At 36.4% G+C, this 26,624-nt stretch overlaps 1 protein-coding gene across 1 annotated transcript in view; it reads right to left on the bottom strand.

The window, feature by feature from the left end:
- Positions 1–5,737: 5,737 nt before the first annotated feature.
- Positions 5,738–26,624, bottom strand: part of gmds (GDP-mannose 4,6-dehydratase) — a 479,963-nt gene continuing 459,076 nt past the window's right edge. Inside the window, exons 7-8 of the mRNA XM_051928781.1 lie at positions 5,966–6,093; positions 5,738–5,755 (exon numbers count right to left, since the gene is read on the bottom strand). Of these exons, the coding sequence (XP_051784741.1) occupies positions 5,738–5,755; positions 5,966–6,093 (146 nt within the window). The remainder of the gene's footprint in view (positions 5,756–5,965; positions 6,094–26,624) is intronic.

Here is a 26,624-nt window from a genome sequence, read left to right as displayed (position 1 = left end):
GTGATGGAGTAGCTGAGGACACTCTCGGTTGTACATCTGTAGAAGTTGCTGAGGATAGTGCTTGGCATGGAAAACTTTCGCAGCTTCCTCAGAAAATATAAATGCTCCCAGGCTTTCCTTGCCAGGTCTGTGGCATGGTAGGTCCGAGTGAGATCCTGAGAAATGTTAATGCCAAGAAATTTAAATGTGGCCACTCTCTCCACTTCAGCCACTCTAATGTATAGGGGTGGGTGCTGACTTCTCTTCTCTGTGTGTCAATAATCACCTCTTTTGTTTTTCTGGAGTTAAGAAAGCGATTACTGTCCTGACACCACATCAAAAGGCCAGCCACCTCCGTCCTGTACAGAAATCAGCCCAATGATGGTGCTATTTTTAATACTGATGCTATGCTGGGAAGTGACACAGTCATGGATAAACAGTGTGTATCGCATGGGACTCAAAACGCATCTTTGTGGGGTTCCTGTATTTAAGAATATTGTTTTTGAAATGTTGTTGCCCAGCCTGACTGACCGACTGGGGTCTGTCTGTTATACAGTCCAGGACCCACTTGCAGAGAGTAGGTGACACACCTAGAGTGGAGAGCTTAGCTGGTATCAGAGTGTTAAAAGCCTCAATAAACAGCAACTGAGCATATCAGTCCTTGTTCTCTAGGTGTGTAAGAACTGTATGCAATCTTGTGCTAACTGCATCCTCTGTCGACCTGCTTGGTCTATATGCAAACTGTAGGTCTCCGTTGTGTTGGGCATGAATGTCTAAATGTGGCTCATAATGTTTCTCTCAAAGCATTTTATCACTATAGGAGTCAATGCCTGTAGTCATTCAGACAGTTAGCTTTGCTCTTTTTTGGTAGTGAAAAATGGTGGTTGTTTTGTAGCAGGTGGGATTTGTGGAATGCATAAAGGAGATGTTAAATATGTCATCCAGAACATTAGCCAGGGTTGAAGCACAAGTTTTGAGTGCACATCCAGCAATGTTATCAGGGCTGGCTGCCTTCCGGGGGTTTATCCTCCTCAGAGAATTTTCCACATCTGTGGATGATATTGTGAACAGGAACACTGAACCCTCATTAGCCCCCTTCCTGCCCATTGACTTGGTATTGTGGATTTCAAAGCAGGCATAGAATTTGTTCAACTCATTGGAGAAAAATGGCTGTCAGTGGTCGACCCACTACTTCTGTCTCTTTGGCCTGTGATGCCTCCCAATCCCTACCACATACACCGAGTGTAAGTAGTAGTGTTGTGGTCTTCCTGTTTAACTCTGTATTTCTTCTTGATTTCTGTAAATAGCTAGATTTATCTGGATTTTTTGTACTTGCTGGCATCGCCTGAAGCATATGCCTTGGATCGAGCATGAAGCAGGGAGTGGACCTCTGAATTAATCCATGATTTATTGTTTGAATATACCCAGATGTGTTTGAAGGGCATGATAAAATCACTGCCAGTGTTTATGTAGCCAGAAACTACTAAACTGTATTTCTCCAGGTTAACAGTGTCATCCTTATTCACAGCAGCCGTCTGAAAAACATCCCACTGAGTACACTGAAAGCAGTCCTAAAGCTCCTGCTCAGATTCTTCTGTCCACACTTTAACAGTTTCCTTACAATGGGAACATGTTTGAGGAGCTGTCTGTATGCCGAATAGAGTAATACAGAGACATGATCAGACTGTCCAAATTGAGATCAAGTTACAAGCCTTATATACCCTCTTCCTATTCATGTGATCCAGTGCGTTTTTCTCACCTGTAGAAAAAGTAACATGTTGTTGGTATGCTGGCCACACAGTCTGTAAATTACAGTGGTTTAGTCACCAGCCACTAAAAACACTGCATCGGGGTATTTGTTTTCTTGTGCATTTATAACCTCAAACAACGTCCCCAGTGCTGCTGTGGTGCATGGTTTTGGAGGAAAGTAAACAGACAGAATGAACATAGAGGTAAATTCCTTTGGTAAATAAGAGTCTACATTTCAGCATTACGTACTCGGCATCACTCGAATAGTTTTACTGACAGTATGAACATTTGAACACCATTAGTTGTTAATATAAATGAAAATTCCCCCACCTTTGAATTTGCCAAATACCTCTGTGCGGTCCCCAGAATGAATAGAATGAATGTGCAGGTGGACAGCTGATTCCAGGATATTGTCCAATAACCAGGTTTCAGTGAAGATCAGTGCTCAACAGTCTCTGACTTCTCGCTGGGATATAATCCTGGTTCTGAGTTCATCCATCTTATTTTTGAGAGATCGAACATTAGTATGCAGAAGGCTGGGGAGAGGTGGTATGCCTACCCTTGCCTTCTGCTTAGCATGTAACCCTCCTCTCTTGTCTTGCCGCCGCTTGGGTCGTTCCTTCCTCCGTCAACATTCCTCAATCGGTTTTACAGCAAGCATGCTCCATCCAGAGAAGTATCAGTGGAGGAAAAAGTCCAGGTCCGGCAAGTTAAGAATAATATTGTGAGGCTGTTGTTTACCAATCTCTAATAACATCTCTCTGTCATACGTGATCAGTGCAGATGAGGTATGCACGTCTAAAAACGTAAAAACAACAAGACAGCTACAGGAGGAGTACATACAAGACGTCAGACATGATGGGCGCCATCTTTTCTATATATAATAAATAATATACATCTAAAATCTTTTCTTTATATACAGTGCATCCGGAAAGTATTCACAGCGCATCACTTTTTCCACATTTTGTTATGTTACAGCCTTATTCCAAAATGGATTAAATTCATTTTTTTCCTCAGAATTCTACACACAACACCCCATAATGACAACGTGAAAAAAGTTTACTTGAGGTTTTTGCAAATTTATTAAAAATAAAAAAATTGAGAAAGCACATGTACATAAGTATTCACAGCCTTTGCAGTGAAGCTCGAAACTGAGCTCAGGTGCATCTTGTTTCCCCTGATCATCCTTGAGATGTTTCTGCAGCTTAATTGGAGTCCACCTGTGGTAAATTCAGTTGATTGGACATGATTTGGAAAGGCACACACCTGTCTATATAAGGTCCCAAAGTTGACAGTTCATGTCAGAGTGCAAACCAAGCATGAAGTCAAAGGAATTGTCTGTAGACCTCTGAGACAGGATTGTCTCGAGGCACATATCTGGGGAAGGTTACAGAAAAATTTCTGCTGCTTTGAAGGTCCCAATGAGCACAGTGGCCTCCATCATCCGTAAGTGGAAGAAGTTCGAAACCACCAGGACTCTTCCTAGAGCTGGCCGGCCATCTAAACTGAGCGATCGGGGGAGAAGGGCCTTAGTCAGGGAGGTGACCAAGAACCCGATGGTCACTCTGTCAGAGCTCCAGAGGTCCTCTGTGGAGAGAGGAGAACCTTCCAGAAGGACAACCATCTCCGCAGCTATCCACCAATCAGGCCTATATGGTAGAGTGGCCAGACGGAAGCCACTCCTTAGTAAAAGGCATATGGCAGCCCGCCTGGAGTTTGCCAAAAGGCATCTGAAGGACTCTCAGACCATGAGAAAGAAAATTCTCTGGTCTGATGAGACAAAGATTAAACTCTTTGGTGTGAATGCCAGGCGTCACGTTTGGAGGAAACCTGGCACCATCCCTACAGTGAAGCATAGTGGTGGCAGCATCATGCTGTGGGGATGTTTTTCAGCTGCAGGAATTGGGAGACTAGTCAGGATAAAGGGAAAGATGACTGCAGCAATGTACAGAGACATCTTGGAAGAAAACCTGCTCCAGAGCGCTTTTGACCTCAGACTGGGCGATGGTTCATCTTTCAGCAGGACAACGACCCTAAGCACACAGCCAAGACTGGCTTCAGGACAACTCTGTGAATGTCCTTGAGTGGCCCAGCCAGAGCCTAGACTTGAATCCGATTGAACATCTCTGGAGAGATCTTAAAATGGCTGTGCATCGATGCTTCCCATCCAACCTGATGGAGCTTGAGTGGTGCTGCAAAGAGGAATGGGCGAAACTGGCCAAGGATAGGTGTGCCAAGCTTGTGGCATCATATTCAACAAGACTTGAGGCTGTAATTGCTGCCAAAGGTGCATTGACAAAGGCAAAGGCTGTGAATACTTATGTACATGTGATTTCTCAGTTTTTTTATTTTTAATAAATTTGCAAAAGCCTCAAGTAAACTTTTTTCACGTTGTCATTATGGGGTGTTGTGTGCAGAATTCTGAGGAAAAAAATGTATTTAATCCATTTTGGAATAAGGCTGTAACATAGCAAAAGGTGGAAAAAGTGATGCGCTGTGAATACTTCCTGGATGCACTGTAGTAACACTTGGCCATCAAACGCCACTTGCATCCAACACACCCTACCCAGTGTTCTGCAGCAAAATCTACTTGCTTCAGCGCAAATGATTGCAGGTATTACACAGTTTAGTTGTCACCAGGGGCTCTTGAACGACTGAAAAAAATGGTTTAAAAAATACACAAGTTGAAGTAACTGCTCTCAAGGTGAAATTTTAACAATAAAGTAATTCACAGTTGAAATCGCACAGAAATGTTTTTTAAGAAAATATTTTTAAATTCGTCAATGGTTATCAAAAGGAAAATTCAAAACTTCAAGAATGTGTGCAGTGTGCTGTAACCAAGATATCTCAACAAAAATGTAACTATACTGACAAATCACCATGAAAAATAAGTATGTGAAATTTCACCAAAATCGGTCGACTACGAGCTGAGATGTTTCATGTAGACAGAAAGTTGGACAGGTCTATCATGGTAGGTGCTTTTTGCACTATTGTTCTCACACTGGAAGAACAGCAAGTTACAAAGTCAACTTGTAATATAGATAATGTACACCAGTTTTAATTCAAATAAAATGTTACCATTTTAATACTGGTAATATTTAAAAAATAACAGCATCATCTTTTTAACTTAATACACATATCGGTTACTTTATGTGCCACACAGTAGATAAGGTATACATTTGAAACATCAAAGGGAAAAACTCTGAAAAGCAAAATAAACAATTCATCTTATTCTTATTTTTCTAATTTCTAAAATTAAGAAAATTTAAAATAATTATTAAGAATTATGGATTTTTTGTTTAACATCCCACACATTTTGTTGTTTCAAGGTATGACTTTATTTTCTTTATATGTTAAAAATTCTGTGAAAATCCAGATATACATTTGATCACTGTCACTTGCTTCAATAGGTACATGTGCCCTATACTTAAAAGTTACTTAATACTCAGCTTATTTTACAGCTCTGAGGATGTTTGTCTTATGGGGCAAGGAACAATGCTGTTTTTGGGATCCTTACAAGTACACTCAACTGTATCACACTTTTCATACACTTGTAACCAACCCAGTCCACCACATTCTTAGAAGTATTATCCTTCTTAGGAGCACAGATCGGTGTAAACAGGTTTTCATGTAAACAAGCTAACAACACAATATATAAAAAGTCACAAAATAAAACCTTGTCCTTGTGGAGTTACTGTATATAAGAAATAACCTTTGTTACAATATGTTCCTGAAGATTTTGCCAAGCAGTAACAAAAAACAATACCTGCAGTACAATACAACTATTAGGAAGGAACCAAAATGTGGGGGTGCTGGAAAGAGTGTCACTGCTCTGCTGCTCATTACAGATTAGCTGAGACAATCTAATCTGATGCAAACTTGTCTGAAATAATGTACGTTTCATCCTTTTCTGCAACATTTACCAAGTAAAGTACGCCGTGGTGGAAATATGGAGAAAACTATTGGACTTTTATAATCTTGCTCTAACATGCAACAGTTTAAGACATCGTTAAGAAAAATTTTGCCACTGTTGAAAAAGGCTGGCAATTATAACTTAGTAAGCAGTATCCCAACATCTGTCTACTCCTTCCTGGCAAACGTTCACAAGAGACTGCATGCAGATTAAATATTTCTGTTGCAGATGATCTACAAAAACATATTCGCCTTGTAAAAAGGAATGAATAAATGTGTGCGGGATCCTGTTTTCAGCAGCTTGTACAACCCATCCATAACCTACCTCAACATAGTCCCTGGCGTGACCCCAATCTCTCTTGGCATCCAGATTGCCTAGGCTGAAACAATCCAGCTGTCCGAGGTGAATCTTGGCCACAGAGCGACTAATTTTTCGAGTAACAAAATTAGCTCCTAAAACAAAGAAGAAGATATCAACAAATAAAATCTGGTAGGGATTAATAGTAGGAATGAAGATTTTTTTAATAACATATTAAAGCTGAAGCTTGCAAAATGATTTAATAAACAAACGCATGCATACAAGAATATATAAATAAGTAAATATGCATTTTGAAATGGGGAGAATTTTTTAACCTTTATTTTTCTGGAGGCCACCTTACATAAAAATATAACAAATTCAAATTACTACACTCGTAAGTTACTAAAGATAGCTGGAATATTTTTGTATATGTTAAATTGTTTTGACAGAGTGAATTATGAAAGGAGGGAAAAAAGTTTTTAAATTTTCTAAATTTAATATTAACTGTAAGATAGTATTACCTATGGTTTCATTTACTATAGTGTGAAAAGTGACACAGATATCCATAAAACTAAAACACAAATTGATTAATGTATAAACCAAGTCATTAATACAGTTTTCACATTCAACACAAATTAAAATTCAATCCCAGTTCAGTTGTTGTAAATGTGCAGTCTGAATTTTTTTATTTGTGTAAGTTCTTTCTGACTATTCCAAAAACATGCACTATTTTTTTAATCTAAATCAACCCAGTATGAATAAGAATGTCCTGCGGTGGTTTGTCACCCTGTCCAGGGTTCTGCCTTGCTGCTAGAAAATAGACTTGCTATTCCATGATTCAGAACTGGAAAAAGCAGGTTTAAAAAAGGCACAGTCCATTGGAAAACCACATATATGTGGTGAGACACTGCATAGCATGTGGGAGGATTCATTAAATGATTTTTAATATTTTAAAGTTTAAACTTTTGACAAAAAGGTATCTATTTCAAAATCTATCTGTTTTGATTCTCATGTTAATGCAAACTGTCTATACAATAGACTGGGCCATATAAGTACTTTGTTTTTCTTTCTGTTTTTGGGCAATGAGACTGGTGGCTGAAACTGAACAAAACACAAAATTCTTTAATTAAGGAATGACTTGTCTGTTTTAGATTTTCCTTCTTTTTACTTTTTTTCAAAATATTACATCTTTATTTCACTCTAACATTAAAGTGGCTAATGAGGTTAGAAATGTAATAGAATTCTGAGAAAAGCAAGATAAGAATAAAAATTTTTTTTTAAAATCAAAATAATTAATCTAGAAAAGTACTGTAACTATTGTATGCAGAATGACTTCTGGTTTTTAAAATAAATTTATTACTGTGAATACTTTTCAAATTTGGGTACTTTCAGGAGCAATATATAAGTACAGTATGCTTGAAGAAGTTAGAAATATTTCTTTATTCGAAAGTGGTCAATGCTATTGGATCAAAGTGTTTCAATCATCTCTTTAACAAATATGGAGGCCAGTCCATAATTACAAGACTTTAGTTTACTCCAATCGGCTCTTCAACACTTGGCCTGCAAGCAATTCCATCATCCACCTATCGCCACTCATTTTTTCTAAAACACCAATGCACGCTAGCGGAAACAACTGCTTTGCTTCCTGACAGAGTTATATGTTTAGGCCACAGCCAACAAAATCCTACATACTGCAATTCCTATTCAATTCCTAACCTTTCCATGACTATCTAAAGTCTGTATGGTTCTTCAAGCTGAATATACTTGCTAAAAATCCATGTATTCTGCCAGAATTGTGTCATTTACATTAATATTTATTTGATGCTCTATTTCAAATTTGTACTACCTATAAAAAGTTTTTTTCTAAGGAAGTGCTTTGTAAGGAGGTGATACAACCAGCTCTTAATTAATCCTGTTAAAAACAGGATTGGTGGAGGATCATTTAGAAGTAATTTAAAACTGTTAAGCAAAAACATTATTTAAACACAATACAAAAAGAATAATGATTTCCTTTCAGTAGAACTGCATGGAGTGATTCCTGGGTTGATTAATTTTTACTGTATTTTACTATATATAATCAGCTATTGATCCTGAAGAAACCACAAAAACACAGCAATATAAAATATAATAGAATCACACAATATCGTACCTTCATACGACCCAACTACATAGTTAAATGATCTGTAAATGATCTGCTGAAACATACTGTGACATTTCTGATTCAAATAAAACCTCAAATAATAGTCACTTTTTTCTAAACTTCAAGAAATAAAAATAAGTTTTTAAGTTGATTTTACTGTTAACACACCAAGTTATTTAAAGTTTAAAACTAAATAACTAAGCAATAAAATAAATGCTTTAGCCTCTGTGACCTAGTAGTGCAGAAAGGATGTTCAGAGAATAAATGTTTAGACAGAGTAAATGCACACTAAGCATCACTGCAGTACTGAACCTCAAAAATGTTTTAAATAAAAAGGTAATATGGATAATTTATAGAAAGATGGTGCACAAAGCCTATTTAATGATGTGGCACAGTAATACAATTTACATATATTTTGTAATGAATAATACTAGAGCAACAGAACCACTGAGAAAGATACATAAGTAGATCCATCAAGGACAATGCCTGGCTCAGCCTTGGGAGGGAGGACTTTGAGTAATATTAAGCAGAAATAAACAAAATAAATATGATTATACAATTGGTGTAGAACTAATAGTTAAAGTAATAATAATAATAATAATTCATTACCCACCAGTAGCTCATTGTGTAAACCCTTCACCTATGGCAAGCTACTTTAACATTTAATCAACTATTTATCTCAAAATTCAGAATGTCAATAAGACAGAGTTTATATTTCAGTCTGAAATTTAAAAATTCGACAGTGGTTTGAAATATGATATCGGCATTTGAAATTTAACATAAACCTTTAAAAAATGTTAGATCAACATTTAAAAATTGATATCGAGCACAACATTTAAAATTTGCATGAAAGACACAATTGTAGGAATTCATCAGTTTTTAGAGCCTATATTAGTCAGTTAATTTATAATAATATAACAGTGAAATAATAAAAATGCTTTCAGGTCAAGAAGGATTACAGTTTGCTTCATTCAACTAATATTATTTTAACAAATAAAGTACTATTTCATTATCTTTTCCTGAGATGTGCCACACACTCTTTGTTTACAATTATATACAGAACATAAATAAACAAACATGAAAGTGTGATGGTATTAACCTTTTGATCCACAGCTTGTGATCTAGACTGTTGTGTCTTTCTGCATACACTCTTGAAAAGTTTAAGTAAAATTACAATTTCATCTAAGTTATACAAAAAAAAAACAAAACATGAAAATCCTAAATGTTCTGTGTTGGTTTGTGCTCCATTTAAGTATTGTTTTTGTCTTGAACCCTGTACTGTTAGGATGGGCTTCAATTTCCTATTATCTAAGAATAGGATTAAACATAACTTGTAAATGAATTGAAAGAATGATAAAATGTTTTATTAAGTTAGTAACTTTTTTCATCTTAGTTCTGCTTCATATTCAACTTATACTGTTTGTAGATCAAGATCCCCTTGTTTTTATAACGCATTTAAAATTAAAAATGTTTAACCTAGTGTACATTCTAATCATAATGGTACTTCATATTCAGTGTGGTTATATCTACTGTATTTACACAGAGTTTATTTTATAAATATAAAAATTATCGCTAGCTTGTCAAAAAGGGATACAGAAGAGAGGTTGTAACACAGTATCACAGCATCAAGAGTAATATTGAATATAATAATCTGAAAATGTATATATGACTTTTAAATTATGATATCAGCTTTTCAAAATATTTTATGAAGGTTTTGAATTTTGATTAAGATTTTTTTGGAAAATTAATCTCACATTTCAGAACAATGATAACAAATTTCAAACACTTACTTCGAAAGACCTTGATATCAAATTTCAAATTGATAAAACTCAAAATCTGAAATGACTGATTTGAAATTCATGATAGGTGATATCAACATTTTAAATTAAATTTTGATATTTAAAAGAGGAATTCGATTCAAAAAAGCCTTGACATATTAACCTGTGCACTGGTGATTTGGTTGTGTTAAAGAAAGGGTCCCTATATACAGGGGTATGTGTGTGTGTATACAGTATGTATGAATATATATATATGGATGTACAGTATATATATATATATATATATATATATATATATATATATATATATATATATATATATATATATATATAAATATATATTATATATATACATACACACACACTAAATACAGATAATATATACTACATAGACATATACATAATTACAAATTATTTTTGAAACAATTGTTGGCTGTCTTATCAAGTACTTTAAGCAGTTTCTTTTAGAAGAGCACATATCTTTTTATTACAGCCTGAGTAGTGCAAAACTTAAGTGTCCATTATTAATATTTAACTGTAATGTGAACAGCTATTTTTCACAATTTAGCACTCCATGGACCCATTGTGTAGAACTGGGGAAACAGAGTGAGAAATATTTTTAAAAAACTGTTTAATGAAAAGGTAATTAAAAAGTAATTTTAATCTTCAGTTTTCTTTAAATAACTGTTCATAACATTTTATAGCCCATCTAAAAATATCCAATTACATAAGAAAAGGGGCAATTCTGCATTTTTAAAAATGAGTATTTAACAGAACTTTGTTGCTCTGTTTCTTGTTCTCAAATCAAACGAGGCAGACAATAGAGCAATAAAGCATAATTAAATATTCACAATAAAATTTGTGGGTAATTTTCCTTTTTCTTATTTTTTTCAGGCTTCCTTTGATGTTTTAGCTATGACAAAGACCCTCTGTCTCATGAAGCACTGGCAAAAAGTTCTGGGGATTTCACTCTCTAGCTACTTTCCAAGATTTCTGGCATGTAATTCCAGCTTGTTAAAACATATACATGTTTCATTTACTAACAGAAAAAAAAGTATTTTTAGTGACACGACTTGATGAAGCCTCCCTGGAAACAAAGAGTCCTTTATGAGTTTTTCTGACCCTAACAGGATAAGAGTTTGAACACAGCTGAAATATATTACTGGATTCAAAGCAGGTGTTTGCTGCCTCTCTCTTTACTGTATGAAATGTAAATGTAAATGAAACATGTTTGGGTGGCAGAATCAATAATGAATTAATTTCTCAGATAAACCATTTATTTCCAAATGAAGAGTATTTCTTCCTAAACTAAAACATATGTGCAGCTCTGTGGTAAGTGACATTGCCAAGATGATAAAAAAACACCATTGTATCTGACCAGCTAGAGATAGAAATATTGCAAGATAGACCACACTTAGACAAAAGACACAGGAAATGCCTAAACAATTTATGACTACTGTAGATAGAAAACCAAAGAAAAAAAATTAAACAAAAACAAAAAATGAAAATACTGTATACATGAATGATTAGAAATGAAAAAGCCATCTAGTACTGTTTTTAAGTGTCATTTGACAATATTCTCTAGTAAACACTTGGGAGGCATTGTCATTGTGACTGCCTCTGAATTTAAGGATGCTCATTTCAAGATCCAACCTAATCTCTGTACTAACAGTGATCAGACTTTCTCTGGCTGTGTGAATGAGCATCAATCCCACATCCAAGAGAAGTGCAAGTTAGGTTAACTTGTGATTCCGAACTTGCCCTGAATGAGTGAGTATGGGCGGGTGTGTGACTGAGTTCTGTAATGGACTGGTGTCACGGATGATTTCCATAATGTGCCCAGCGCTGCATAAGTGGATCAGAGAATAGATGTCTCACTTAAACCACACTTTATAACTTAGGTTCACAATTTCGACAACAGAATTAACTCTAATTAGGTTGCTAAATTCTACACAGGAGGTAAATGTGTCTATATTTCCAAATCGAATAAAGTTACACTCATTACCTTTGAAAAGTCCAAGAATTAGGCATCCTACTGCTTTAAAAAAAGTTTCCAATCATTAAAAAAAATCAGTTTTCATGTTTTCATATAGTATATAATGGCAAGGCACTTTAGAAAGCACGCAAAAATGTAATTCTTAACAATGTGACAATTACAGTCAATATAATGTTTATCGTTTCACTGCATTTTTGCCTTTATGGTTGTTTTTCAGATTGAGCTTGCTTTTTGTTTATCTTTATCTGCCTATTAAACTCTTCAATTTATTTATTTTTACTAGTTTTAAGTATTAGTCCGTTGGCCATGCTCTCTTTCTCAGGGTTGGATTTTTTTTCAATCCTATTTTTTTTTTGTAAAAATTGATCTATTTGTATAGAATGATTACAATAAAATCAATAAAAATAACAAAAATAAATGAAAAGTGGCTTTCTGGATTGCAGGTAGACTGGGGTAGTAATATACAGATTGTTGGTTTTTGTCAAACTCTTATTTGTTTGCAAAAATGCATTCTGAAATTTCTTCATATTAGTATTTTTAGTACTGTTTCTCACTATTTGTTTTTCTGCACAAGCATATTCAACTCTTGGCACAATACAGGGTATCATTATTAAAGTCAGATTCCTTAGAGTGTACTGTAAAAGAGGGGGAAGAGCATGGACCGGCTATGAGAAGTCATATTCAGAAAGGAGAAAAGGAGTTGCTGATGGAACTTTGACCTGAAATGGGGCTAAAGGACATGTGGGGTGTGCAGAACCACATGTGAGGTAATGGTTGCAAGAATAGCTGAAATGAGTTGCTGGTTTTAGAAGAATTACACTTTTGTATGTTTCCGTCATACAGTATATAAATAAAGCAGTTAATGACAGCAGAGTACCTACAGAACTACTTATTTAGGTCACATGTGTATTTTTAATTAACAAACAAAAACATATTAAGCAGGTTCTATCTATGTCTGAATGGGTTTTTCACCTGGTACTCCAATTTTCTTCCTACATCCAAAAATTGTTTGTGTGAGGTTAAATGTTGACTATAATTTAGTCCTGTATGACTGAGACTGGGTTGTGAATCAGAGTGCTGCCACGATCTGCTCCAGCCCCAGTGAGTCTGAAATGGATTAAGTTGGTCGGATGGAGGATACTCAAAACTATTTTCATGATGCATCTCACAGTCTTGTACAATACATCATTACAAACTATTAACAGAACAGCTTTTGCTCTCTTACTAGAAACTTATAATAAAATGTAAGTGCCATTTTAAATTTTGTAAATTATACTTGTGTAATTATAGTGTAAGTGCACCTCGAAAAAAATTCTATATTTTATATACTGTAAATAAGATTATGATCCTTGGATAGAACTCAATTAACTTGAGACTGTTCTGTGTTAACTCTACCAAATAATTTTCTTTTGGCTAGTCCACATTCTTTGAACTAAATGTAACAGTAAAAATAGTAATAATTAATTATATTTATATGGCACTTTTTAAACTACAAAAAGCACTTAACACAGACAATAGGTAGCCACTTCAGCTACCACCAATGTGCAGGATCCACCTGGTTGATACAAAGGCGGCCATTATCGAGCCAATACAGTCCACCTGCATTAACTATTAGAGGGAGAAAGGAGTGAGAGAGATAGTTAGCCAGTTATAGCCAGGACATTATTACTGTATGGAGCCAGAATGGCTGAGGCAATATAGCCAGTTTTAGAGGCAGAGTGCAAATGCAGGTTAATGGCATTGCTCAGTAGCCTTCCTTCTGTCACTGATTGTTTTTGAACTGGCACCCTTCGAGTTTCCAGAGCAGATCCTTTATCCAGTGCCAGCACTCCAGCCAAGGTGGCAGATCACCAGTTCAGAAGTGTAGGTGAACTGTAACATAATTCCATATACTTGGGTAAGACTTTAGAAATGGCCTTTAAGGATCTGTTACTATGCACCTGTTAGTTCCTTTATTGATACAGTATGTAACACAAACAAAAGCCTTGTTATATAGCCTTAACTTATTAATACATACATCACAGGTAAAAACATCGCATTTTAAAGAGTTATTGCTGGTGTTTTGTCTTATTAAGACAAAACTTTTGTTAAGGTCTTGTTACATACTGTAGCAGTAACTAAATAATGGATGGCATACAGAAAGAGGAGGTAAATTTCTTAGTTTCAAAATACTGACTTTAAAGCCAAATGAGGATGAAAAGGGTCATTTGACCTGCCAAAAATGGGCAACATGTCTGGTTGTTTTAACTAGACATAATTAATTAATAAATAACATTTCTAACTGATGATAGTTGTTGTCAGATACTACATCCTCATCATGTGGTCAAACATGATTTTCTTATGTTGCACCTGTTTTGTTGTGAATCCTAGTTTAGGTGAGCACACATTCAACCAGACTAGTGTCAATGTTTAAGGTTGCATTCAATAATGTAACACATATGGAACTGATATCTGCTGAACATTGAGAAAGCAAAAAAAAAAAAAAAAATAGTCAAAATACAGATCACACAAAATTAATAAAACAAGGTAAGTTAAAAATTCTGGTAACACTTTTGTTTAGGTATTGAAAAAATAATTAATAATCTATTACTCATTACTATTATGTAACAAGGCCTTAACAAACACTTCTTTGGAGCTTCATAATATATACAAAGCATCACTAAAGTGTTTATTCATCTCTGTAATGTGACCTATTAACAAACTTCACTTTGGAATGGTCTGAGATGACTTAAGTGACACACATTTCTCTTCAAATTGAATATTTAGTATAAGACCTGTGAATCCTTCATATTAACGTGCCACACTGAACAAAAATGAATAACTTATCTACTGATGTTTTATTATTGTTATGAAGACCAAAAGAAGCCTTTGTTAAGGTCTTGTTACATAAGAGTAAATGAGTAACAGATGCATTTTTAGAGTACCTAAATTAAAGTGTTACATTACTTAAGAGGATAAGAAAAAAGTTTCAAAACAAAAACAAAGGGACTTGACAGGCAAGGTACAAGGGATTTGACAAGTGATAACTTTATGCATTGAGCCTGCTTAAATATGGTGGCATTTAACTCTGAAATGCACCACAAGTGAAGGCTTTTTGAAATGCCTAGAAACACAAATTGGAGGCAGGACTGGAAAAGAAGCACAAAATACATTGAAAGATGTATGCAAGTACAGTACAATAAGTCTTAATGACTCATTGGCTGTCACCAAAAGCAGTTTTCATTCTTTCCAGATAAATATTCCAAAGCAGAAAACAGCAAAGGTAAAACAGATAGAAGACCACTCTCAGTGAGAATAGTATATTCAGTGTCATTCAGTCAAAATCAGAGTGGGGGACATTCAATAGAGTATGCAGTAATTTTTGCTGGAAGACTCTCTGAAAAAAGTAAAGTAAAATTTGTTGCCCTTCAGTCTTATCAGAACAAAAAAAAAATAGCACAGTGTAGTATGCGCTTAAGTGAGCCCTGAGATGGAATAATGCCCAATGCTGCTCTGGATTAGTCACTGGATTAGGATTGACTACTGCAATGCGGTGTTCACTGGATGTTCAAACTGTTCTTTATACAGCCTCCAGTTAATCCAAAATGCGGCTGCGAGAATTATTACAAGAACAAGAAAATACGAACACATAACTCCAGTTCTTAAATCCTTACACTGGCTCCCGGTTAAGTTTAGGGCAGATTTCAAAATCCTTCTTTTAACATATAAATCATTAAATGGTCGAGGTCCGGCTTACTTGTCTGAACTTATCATGACTTGCAAACCAGAGCGCACATTAAGATCTCAAGATGCCGGTCTGCTTATGATTCCAAGGATTAATAAAATAACAGTGGGGGGTCGAGCTTTTAGTTACAGGGCCCCTAAACTGTGGAATGGTCTGCCTGCTACTATAAGAGATGCCCCTTCGGTCTCAGCTTTTAAATCCCGGCTGAAGACTCACTACTTCAGTTTAGCATATCCTGACTAGAGCTGCTGATTAGCTGTACAGACTGCATCTCTGTTGTTAGTCATTAGCACTTAAACATAAGTAACATGACAGTTATAATTGTATACTAACCCTCACTTATTCTGTTTTTCTTCTCGGTACTCAAATGTGGCACTTGGTGCCATGGCCCACCTGCCAAGTTGTTTTGCCTGCCTAAGGAAAAGTCATCCCAGATGGAGGATCGCAGGAATCGTGGGAGAGAGGGGTCCTTTCATCGGATTGGCTGGCCCAGCACTGTTTCAGCTGTGGAATGGCCAAATGGGGGAGGCAGCTTGAAGGATGAGGTCTCCAGGACTCTATACAAATACAAATCTTATTTTGGGATATATCATCTACTGTTAAATTCTACTCTGTACTTCTAAAATTTATATTTTTTTATTTCTTACTATATTGAGAAATTGTTCTGTGTACTGTACTGTATTGTATTGTATTGACCCCCTTCTTTTGACACCCACTGCACGCCCAATCTACCTGGAAAGGGGTCTCTCTTTGAACTGCCTTTCCCAAGGTTTCTTCCATTTTTCTCTACTAGGTTTTTTTTGGGAGTTTTTCCTTGTCTTCTTAGAGAGTCAAGGCTGGGGGGCTGTCAAGAGGCAGGGCCTGTTAAAGCCCATTGCGGCACTTCCTGTGTGATTTTGGGCTATACAAAAATAAACTGTATTGTATTGTATTGTAAAATGGGTTAGAAAATGTATTGACCAATGGTTCGATATTCATCTGTTCATATCAGGTAAGAAAGCAAAGTATTATACTTAAAAGTAAAATATGCAGGCACACCATGATTATTACTTTTAGAGTAAACTGCAATTTCATGATTTCTATACAAAAACAAATTGTGTTTGTCCTTGGAAGAGGACAAACAAGAACAGCAATAGTAAAAATAATATTTTAGAGAGGTATCCTTTTTGCCAAGTTTGTAGGATTGAATGGCTACTAATATCACATTCATTTTGGAAAATTTAAAATTATCACTTGATGTTTAAGATAGAACAGAAACATGGTGCACAGGTATCACCAATGAAGGTGAATAGTACTTGCCAACTTCTTAATGTGAAAGTATTTATTTTATTTACAACCTTATTCCAAAATGGATTAAATTCATTTTTTTCCTCAGAATTCTACACACAACACCCCATAATGACAACATGAAAAAGGTTTACTTGAAATTTTTGCAAATTTATTAAAAATAAAAAAATTGAGAAAGCACATGTACATAAGTATTCACAGCCTTTGCCATGAAGCTCAAAATTGAGTTCAGGTGCATCCTGTTTCCCCTGATCATCCTTGAGATGTTTCTGCAGCTTAATTGGAGTCCACCTGTGGTAAATTCAGTTGATTGGACATGATTTGGAAAGGCACACACCTGTCTATATAAGGTCCCACAGTTGACAGTTCATGTCAGAGCACAAACCAAGCATGAAGTCAAAGGAATTGTCTGTAGACCACCGAGACAGGATTGTCTTTCGAGGCACAAATCTGGGGAAGGTTACAGAAAAGTTTCTGCTGCTTTGAAGATCCCAATGAGCACAGTGGCCTCCATCATCCGTAAGTGGAAGAAGTTCGAAACCACCAGGAGTCTTCCTAGAGCTGGCCGGCCATCTAAACTGAGCGATCAGGGGGAGAAGGGCCTTAGTCAGGGAGGTGACCAAAAACCCGATGGTCATTCTGTCAGAGCTTCAGAGGTCCACTGTGGAGAGAGAAGAACCATCCAGAAGGACAACCATCTCTGCAGCAATCCACCAATCAGGCCTGTATGGTAGAGTGGCCAGACAGAAGCCACTCCTTAGTAAAAGGCACATGGCAGCCCGCCTGGAGTTTGCCAAAAGGCACCTGAAGGACTCTCAGACCATGAGAAAGAAAATTCTCTGGTCTGATGAGAAAAAGATTGAACTCTTTGGTGTGAATGCCAGGCGTCACGTTTGGAGGAAACCAGGCACCGCTCATCACCAGGCCAATACCATCCCTACAGTGAAGCATGGTGGTGGCAGCATCATGCTGTGGGGATGTTTTTCAGTGGCAGGGACTGGGAGACTAGTCAGGATAAAGGGAAAGATGACTGTAGCAATGTACAGAGACATCCTGGATGAAAACCTGCTTCAGAACGCTCTTGACCTCAGACTACGGCGACGGTTCATCTTTCAGCAGGACAACGACCCTAAGCACACAGCCAAGATATCAAAGGAGTGGCTTCAGGACAACTCTGTGAATGTCCTTGAGTGGCCCAGCCAGAGCCCAGACTTGAATCCGATTGAACATCTCTGGAGAGATCTTAAAATGGCTGTGCACCGACGCTTCCCATCCAACCTGATAGAGCTTGAGAGGTACTGCAAAGAGGAATGGGCGAAACTGTCCAAGGATAGGTGTGCCAAGCTTGTGGCATTATATTCAAAAAGACTTGAGGATGTAATTGCTGCCAAAGGTGCATCGACAAAGTATTGAGCAAAGACTGTGAATACTTATGTACATGTGATTACTCACTTTTTTTATTTTTAATAAATTTGCAAAAACGTCAAGTAAACTTTTTTCATGTTGTCATTATGGGGTGTTGTGTGTAGAATTCTGAGGAAAAAAATGAATTTAATCCATTTTGGAATAAGGCTGTAACATAACAAAATGTGGAAAAAGTGATGCGCTGTGAATACTTTCCGGATGCACTGTATGTGTGCAACCATTGCTTTATGGAGCGTGTTGAGACAGATGTGTAAAAATTGATTAAATTACTATGTTTGCCTGCGGTGGGTTGGCACCCTGCCCGGGATTGGTTCCCTGCCTTGTGCCCTGTGTTGGCTGGGATTGGCTCCAGCAGACCCCCGTGACCCTGTGTTCGGATTCAGCGGGTTGGAAAATGGATGGATGGGTGGACTATGTTTGCACATTTGGATACATAATAAGCTATGTTTCAGATTATTAACATGATGAAATAAATGCCATGCATGGGAGACATGCGGCAACACTTTTGCAGATTTATTTGTGCTGTAGTCTCAGAGCTCATTGAGGCAACATGTGCACTCTGTGACAGACAAGTATCCTTTCTGTTATCATGGTTTTGAACTTTGTTTCTAGTGATATCCAGATACGTTCAGTGCTGCTGGTGGGCCTGTCATAGAATAAAACAATAAAAACCAACAAAATGGGAAAAACAAAAAAAATAAATACATATATACATACAGTATACTGTGTATATATATATATATATATATATATATATATATATATATATAACCTGCAGTGTTTGTGCATATTTTACCATGACAGTATGTTTCTCTTATACCAGAAAAGATGTTTGATGCTGCCTCATAAGAGGCCTCTAGCTCAAGGTTTTTATTCACATGAGCAACAGATACAGAAAGAACAACTGTAAGAATTTCATGACTGACAAACCAGACGACTAAGATCAGAGGGATTAAACCTCATTTGCTCATTGTGTCCTGCCAAAAGCAACACTATTTAACCACAGGTACTCAAAACCCAAAAGGCCTTAATCTTGTTCAGGAATCTGACTCCTCAAAAAGGGCTATTCATAAAATACATTTGACCAGGACAAGTAACACCTTCTGGTGCTCAACACAACCTGCAATTTAATGCTTGAAATTTAAGGCCATTAATTAGTGTCATTGAAAGGGACAGATTAAAAATTATTGGTAAATATTTATGAAGTAAAAAATGTACAAACCATTTGTTAAAACTGTTTGCATTTGTTTCAGGGCTACTGAAATAATATTAAGAGCCTTATTATTATTCTTTATTAAATTATCTTTATTCAAGGAGACCTAAAAATGACTCAGTTATACCTACTATACACTATACTTTGGAAGGGTGTAGATGAAAATTCACCTTTTACTGTACAAAGATAAACAGCACTAAGACACTGTTTAGCGACAATAAAAAGCATGTATAAATATATACACATACACTGTATATATTATTTTAACTTCACACAGAGATGTGCTGCTTTGTATCAAATCATGTTTAAAAATCTAAAAAGTTCCCTAAGAAAAAGAATACAGGAACTCAAGTATGAGCACACTTTTCTACATGTGGCTTTTTTCAAAATCACTCTTTTAAAATAATTAGGTTGCTGACACTAAAACATCTGTTTTAAGCATATGTGTACTCTTTTACTGCTTAACAGTTACATCTTTAAATAAACTGAAATACAAAATATACCTGCTTAGGTTTACTTATTAAAATAGTTTTCGTGAATCTTCAAAATCAAATTAATCTAAAAGGTTCCCAAAGAAAAACAATACAGGAACTCAAGTATGAGCACACATTTCTGTGTGTGGCTGTTTTCAAAATCACTATTTTTCAAATATTTGATTTAGCTGACACTAATAAATCTTTTTTAATCTTGTATGTACTTTTTTACTGCTTAACACTTAAATCTTAAAATATACTGAAAAACAAAATATTTATTAAAATAGTCTTTGTTAATCTGTAAAATTAAAGATAAAGAGAAAAAGTCACTATATTTAATTATAATTTGAAAGTGAAATACAAAAAATAGTCACGTTTTACGTATTTATAAAAAATAATTTTTGTGAACCTGAAAAAGTAAAGATATTAAGAAAAAATAAATAAAAGTCACCATATCTAATTTCAAAAATTTAAATATAATACTACATGGAAGCTCAAATGTTTACCATTTCAAAAAGCCACTGACACTTTTTAATTTATTACAGGAGTACTGCAGATTATGAATTCCCATAATAAATACCATTGTACAGCATTCTGCTGTCTAAGTTACAGAAAATTAGTTAAACACCATGTTCCCATTGTATTTTCCAAAAATATGTTGTGTAACACACACAAAAAAGAGCCATCCAAACTGTTGGGGTTCTGAAAAGTTAGTGTCATCTGGCTGTGACATTTTTCTGCAATATAATGAATGTAATGAGGAATTCCATGTCACTTTTATATAGACAGCCACATAGTGTTCTCATTTTAATGAATCATTTTGCACATCAGTGTGGGAAAAAGTATTTCTTTCAAAAATAGTTTCAACATTGTGACTACAAAAATAGAAAGAATATACAGTAGTTGTAAATTTGTATCCACAATCATTTTCCTGTGTATTATGTTTTTTTTTTTTTTGTTTGTTTTTTTTTAAATCCTTCGTAATCGTGGCACAATATGTAACAGTTCTGGGTTCACTCCTAGGTTTGTCACACTCTTGGTAAAGTGTACATGTCTGCATTTTCATATCTGTTCATTTTTTACATGTCCATATTTGAAGGACATACATTTTCAGGTTAACTGGACACTATAAACTGCCTCTGACTTACTAAATGTCAGATGGCAACTGACAGTGCTGCGATGAACTGGCCTCCCTTTCAAGGCTGGTTTCTTTGTGCCCAATACTGCATGAAAATACAATATTTCCAAACAAATCTGGGATAAGTGAGTTCAGAAAATAAATGAATTAATTAATTTTTATCAATTTGCTCAATACTAAGGGAAAAAATTGTGGTGGATGCATGCAGAAAATTAACCATGAATGAACTGTCCGCAGTGAGCTCAAACATTAAAATTACACTATCAAAACCAGAATGCAACATTGGCTGAAGGCACAAAATCTAAAGGCATAACATCAGAAACTAACAGCTTAATTTCTTTACTGTAAATTCCTAACATTGTTAATTACCACAAATTTCCATAATGCTCCTTTGTTGCAAATGCAGTATGGTGCTAATTTGTTTCTTTTATGAACGCTGCTGACTTGTTCTCTGTGGTATTCAGTGAACTGTTGCTATTTAACCTTAACATGCCCTGGTGGAAAGCTCAATAAAATTTTATTGTGCAAAATAATGGGGAACAGTAATAGGCACAGGAGGTTAATTTAATGCAGAAAAAAGGTAAAGGGCAATTATAGTAGATGAATCAATGATATTGTTTGGGAATGGCAGTCAAAGTTACAAGCCGAAACCACTATTAAGAATTTGTTATCTTAGAGGCAAACACAATGTTTCTTAGTATTTATATCTAAAACAAACGGTTCTCAACATTATTAAGGGTATGCTATAGATATAAATAAATGAAATTATACTGAAAAGAAGGAAGAAAAAAGCATTTTTCTATCTTCAAACTCTGCTTGTACTTGTTGCTAGGGTATCATGTTCCAACTGGTACTATGAAAATCAATTTAGATATAAGATACAGAAAAATATGTTTTGAAATAACACAGTTGAATTTATATACCAAAGGTTGTCATGGCAATAAGATGCACTGTTAATAGAAAGATTACAAATGAATATGGTACTCTGTTGAGTGACACAGGGTTATAGGACTGGAATACAATCATATGCACGTTCCCATGCAATACCAAAAGTTCCAATGTGCTCTGTGGATAAAGTACCCACATGCGGGTGACATTTTACTTATTTGTAATTATCCCCCCACCTCAAAAGCTGTACATATTTCCTTGCATAACATATTGTGTGCAAAGCAAATTTCAGTATTATTTAAAATAATGTATCTTTTTATGTGAAGAATATACAGTATATATCTGTGTAACAATAAATAAATGATTTATTATGACTATAGTATGATTTGAAGATGATCATAAAGGGTGTATTTCTTTAAAGGACATAATTAATTTAAAAATTCATTGTAATATAACATTCTTAAACCTGCTTAATCCAATTCTGGTTAAGATGTGCCAGAAACCTGGCATAACTACACAGAAGGCAGGAATAAGCATCATAGCATTCACACATCCATCTATACTCGTTCTGGGTCAATTTGGAATTACCAGTTAAACTAACCTTCTACATCTTTGATGATGTGGAAGGAAAATGTAAATACTCAGCAGAAAACACAACACACAGACATGGGACAATACGCCAGCTCCACATGCAGAATGATTGGATGGAAACCGGTTCTCTTTGTACCACAATATGCTATTAAAATAAAATAGCTGATATACAGAATAACACAACAGAGATTCTAAGTTATTAAATAACACAGTGCATTTATTCTTTTATAAATATTAAACTCAGGGGGCCCACCATCAAAACTAATCATCAGTCTCAGTGATAAACGATATAATAAAAAATAAATAATAACTAGTGTATCAGGTAGCATTGCTAGATTAGAGATCCTGGGTCCAGGGGCCTCATGCATAACACCTTGCGTACAACTCACACTAAAACATGGCGTACGGACAAAAGTGGAAATATACATACGTACAAAAAAATTCAGATGCACAAAACTGTGCGTAAGCCAACCTCCATGTACTTTAGCTCCATAAATCCTGGTCAGCATGAAAAGTAATGCACATGCACACGCCTGCCATCCCACCCCGACTCCTCCAAGAATTTTGCATATTTTAATATGCAAATCAATATAAATATGACCTTCCCCGTTCAGTATTTGGTTAAAAGACAATGGCAAAAGCATGTTAAAAAACTAAATTTCAGAGAATGCGAAGAGGAAGCAAGGAAAGATAGATAGATAGATAGATAGATAGATAGATAGATAGATAGATAGATAGATAGATAGATAGATAGATAGATAGATAGATAGATAGATAGATAGATACTTTATTAATCCCAGGGGGAAATTCACATACTCCAGCAGCAAAAAATATTAAATTAAAGAGTAATAAAAAAAGGTAAAAAACAGACAATAACTTGAATAATGTTCAACGTTTACCCCCTCTGGTGGAATTGAAGAGTCGCATAGTTTGGGGGAGGAATGATCTTCTCAGTCTGTCAGTGGAGCAGGACAGTGACAGCAGTCTGTCGCTGAAGCTGCTCCTCTGTCTGGAGATGACACTGTTTAGTGGATGCAGTGGATTCTCCATAATTGATAGGAGCCTGCTAAGCGCCCTTCGCTCTGCCACAGATGTTAAACTGTCTAGCTCCATGCCAACAATAGAGCTTGCCTTCCTCACCAGTTTGTCCAGGCGTGAGGCGTCTTTCCTCTTAATGCTGCCTCCCCAGCACACCACTGTGTAGAAGAGGGCGCTCGCCACAACCGTCTGATAGAACATCTGCAGCATCTTATTGCAGATGTTGAAGGTCGCCAGCCTTCTAAGGTAGTATAACCGGCTCTGTCCTTTCTTGCACAGTGCATCAGTATTGGCAGTCCAGTCTAATTTATCATCCAGCTGCACTCCCAGATATTTATAGGTCTGCACCATCTGCACACAATCACCTTTGATGATCACTGGGTCAATGAGGGGTCTGGGCCTCCTAAAATCCACCACCAGCTCCTTGGTTTTGCTGGTGTTCAGGTGTAGGTGGTTTGAGTCGCACCATTTAACAAAGTCATTGATTAGGTCCCTATACTCCTCCTCCAGCCCATTCCTGATGCAGCCCACGATAGCAGTGTCATCAGCGAACTTTTGCACATGGCAGCTCTCTGAACAATTTAAATACTAAGATGTATACTTGATATCATTTTCATGATGAAATGCATTAAAGCATGTATTAAACATGGAGGCATGGTGCTGAAGTGGTAGTGATGAGCTGGTGCCCCATCCAGAGATTGTATCTGCCTCCTGCAAGATGCTTGCTGGGATGTGTGTGACCCTCGATGAAATAATTTAATGCAGCAGTACTGTCTCTTTCAAATGTATCAACTCCCAATAACTTATCTTCCTTTTCTTTCTCCACATAACCAATCACCACACAATAAGTTCTTTAATAAATGTCAAACTATCTTTAAGCTCCTTGGTATAATTCAGAATTGTGATCTATGAAAGCAGCTGGGCGACGCCTTGAGAGAATGTCAAGTAAGTCTGGTCTCACCATGCAAATCCAGGCTTTCTCTGACCACCAAAGAGCTTACAGAGAAGCACTAACTGCTGCCAAGAACACCCATTATGGCAGAATAATAGAAAGTGGCCACAATAACCCAAAGGTTTTGTTCTCTGTAGTTAATAAACTACTCCAACCTCCATCTGGCCCAACTACCTCTTCTACTGAAGTCTGTGAAAAATTTCTCCACTTTTTCCGTAATAAAATTAAAGATCTAAATAATTCAACTAACATAAATACATCATCTGTTTATATCTTTCCCTGTTTTCCTACTCCATCCAGCTCCTTCTCCAAGTTCTCACCAGTCACATCTGCTTTTGTTAATGACCTGCTTTGTAAGATGAGGCCGACTACTTGTGTACTGGACCCCATCCCCACCACACTACTTAAACCCTGCCTTCATGCCATAATCCCGACTATTACAACAATAATAAACTCATCCCTTGACACTGGCTTTGTGACGCTCACTTTTAAAACCACTTCTGTAACCCCAATGTTAAAAAAGTCTTGATGCTGACAATCTTAACAATTTTCAGCCTATCTCCCACTTACCTTTTCTGTCAAAAGTTCTTGAGCGTGTTGTAGCTTCCCAACTCACCAACTACTTAACTTATAATAATTTGATGGAACCCTTTCAGTCTGGTTTCAGAGCACAGCACAGCTGTGAAACTGCTCTGCTACGGGTAACCAATGATTTGCTTATGGCAGCAGACTCTGGACAAACTAGCATATTAATTCTGTTAGAACTCGGTGCAGCATTTGACACTGTCAGACATGACATTCTGCTGTCCAGAATGGAGAACATGATGGGTATCTCTGGCACTGCCCTCCAGTGGTTCAAGTCCTATTTGACTGATAGGCAAGAGTTTGTTAGTACTGGCAAAAGCAGGTCCAGCACAATGCCAGTCATACAAGGAGTTCCTCAAGGCTCTGTCCTCGGTCCTCTGCTTTTCTGTATTTATATGCTTCCCTTTGGCCATATTATTTGTAGCTTTGGACTGGGTTATCATTTTTATGCAGATGATACTCAACTCTATTTCAGTGTTAAAAGTGGAACTTCATCAGAGCTTTCTCAGCTCACAACTTGTCTCAGTGAAATTAAAACCTGGATGGAGCAGAACTCTTTAAATTTAAATTGCAACAAAACTGAACTCCTGCAAATTGGGACTAAAGTGCAACTTAAAATAATGAGCTCCTTCCCAGTTAATCTTGGCAGTGATCTCATCATACCTGTCTCTAGTGCAAAGAATCTTGGTGTCATTTTTGATTCCTCCCTTTCTTATTACGCCCACATAAATCACATTAAGAAACATTCTTATCTTCACCTCCGTAACATATCACGTGTTCGCTCCTTCCTTTCCTTTTCTAATGCTGAGAAAATTGTCCATGCTTTTATCACATCCCGCATCGATTATTGTAATTCCCTACTGGCAGGTGCCCCTTCTAATCTTATATCACAGCTCCAGCTTATTCAAAACTCGGCTGCAAGAGTCCTTACACAGACCAGCAGCAGCGAGCACATAACACCCATCCTGCTTCGCCTTCACTGGCTCCCTGTGTCTTACAGAATTGAATATAAAATTCTACTAATAACCTACAAAGCCTTAAACGACCTTGTGCCAAACTACATCAGTGACCTTCTCCATCACTATGTGCCTGTCTGCTCACTAAGGTCCTCTGATTCTGGCAATCTTGTTGTGCCCCACACTAATCTACACTCCATGGGAGACAGGGCCTTCAGCTGTATAAAGCCTAGACTCTGGAATGACCTACCAAAATTAATTAGATCAGCTGACTCCATGAATTCTTTTAAAAAACAACTCAAAACTCATGTGTTCAGGAAGGCTTTTAGCTCTACCTGACTTTATTAGTTTATTTATTTACTTGCCCAGAGAGTCTGGACACGTCATTATTGTTATTGTTTACATTCCTCCTCGGGCGGACGTGGAGACAGTGAGTGACATCATCCATTCTGCTGTTGCTAAGTTACAAACGCAGCACCCTGAGGCGCTTGTGCTAATCGCT

This window comes from Erpetoichthys calabaricus, chromosome 6 (assembly GCF_900747795.2).
Source record: "Erpetoichthys calabaricus chromosome 6, fErpCal1.3, whole genome shotgun sequence".
NCBI lineage: Eukaryota > Metazoa > Chordata > Cladistia > Polypteriformes > Polypteridae > Erpetoichthys > Erpetoichthys calabaricus.
This window is presented reverse-complemented; position numbering and strand designations above follow the sequence as displayed.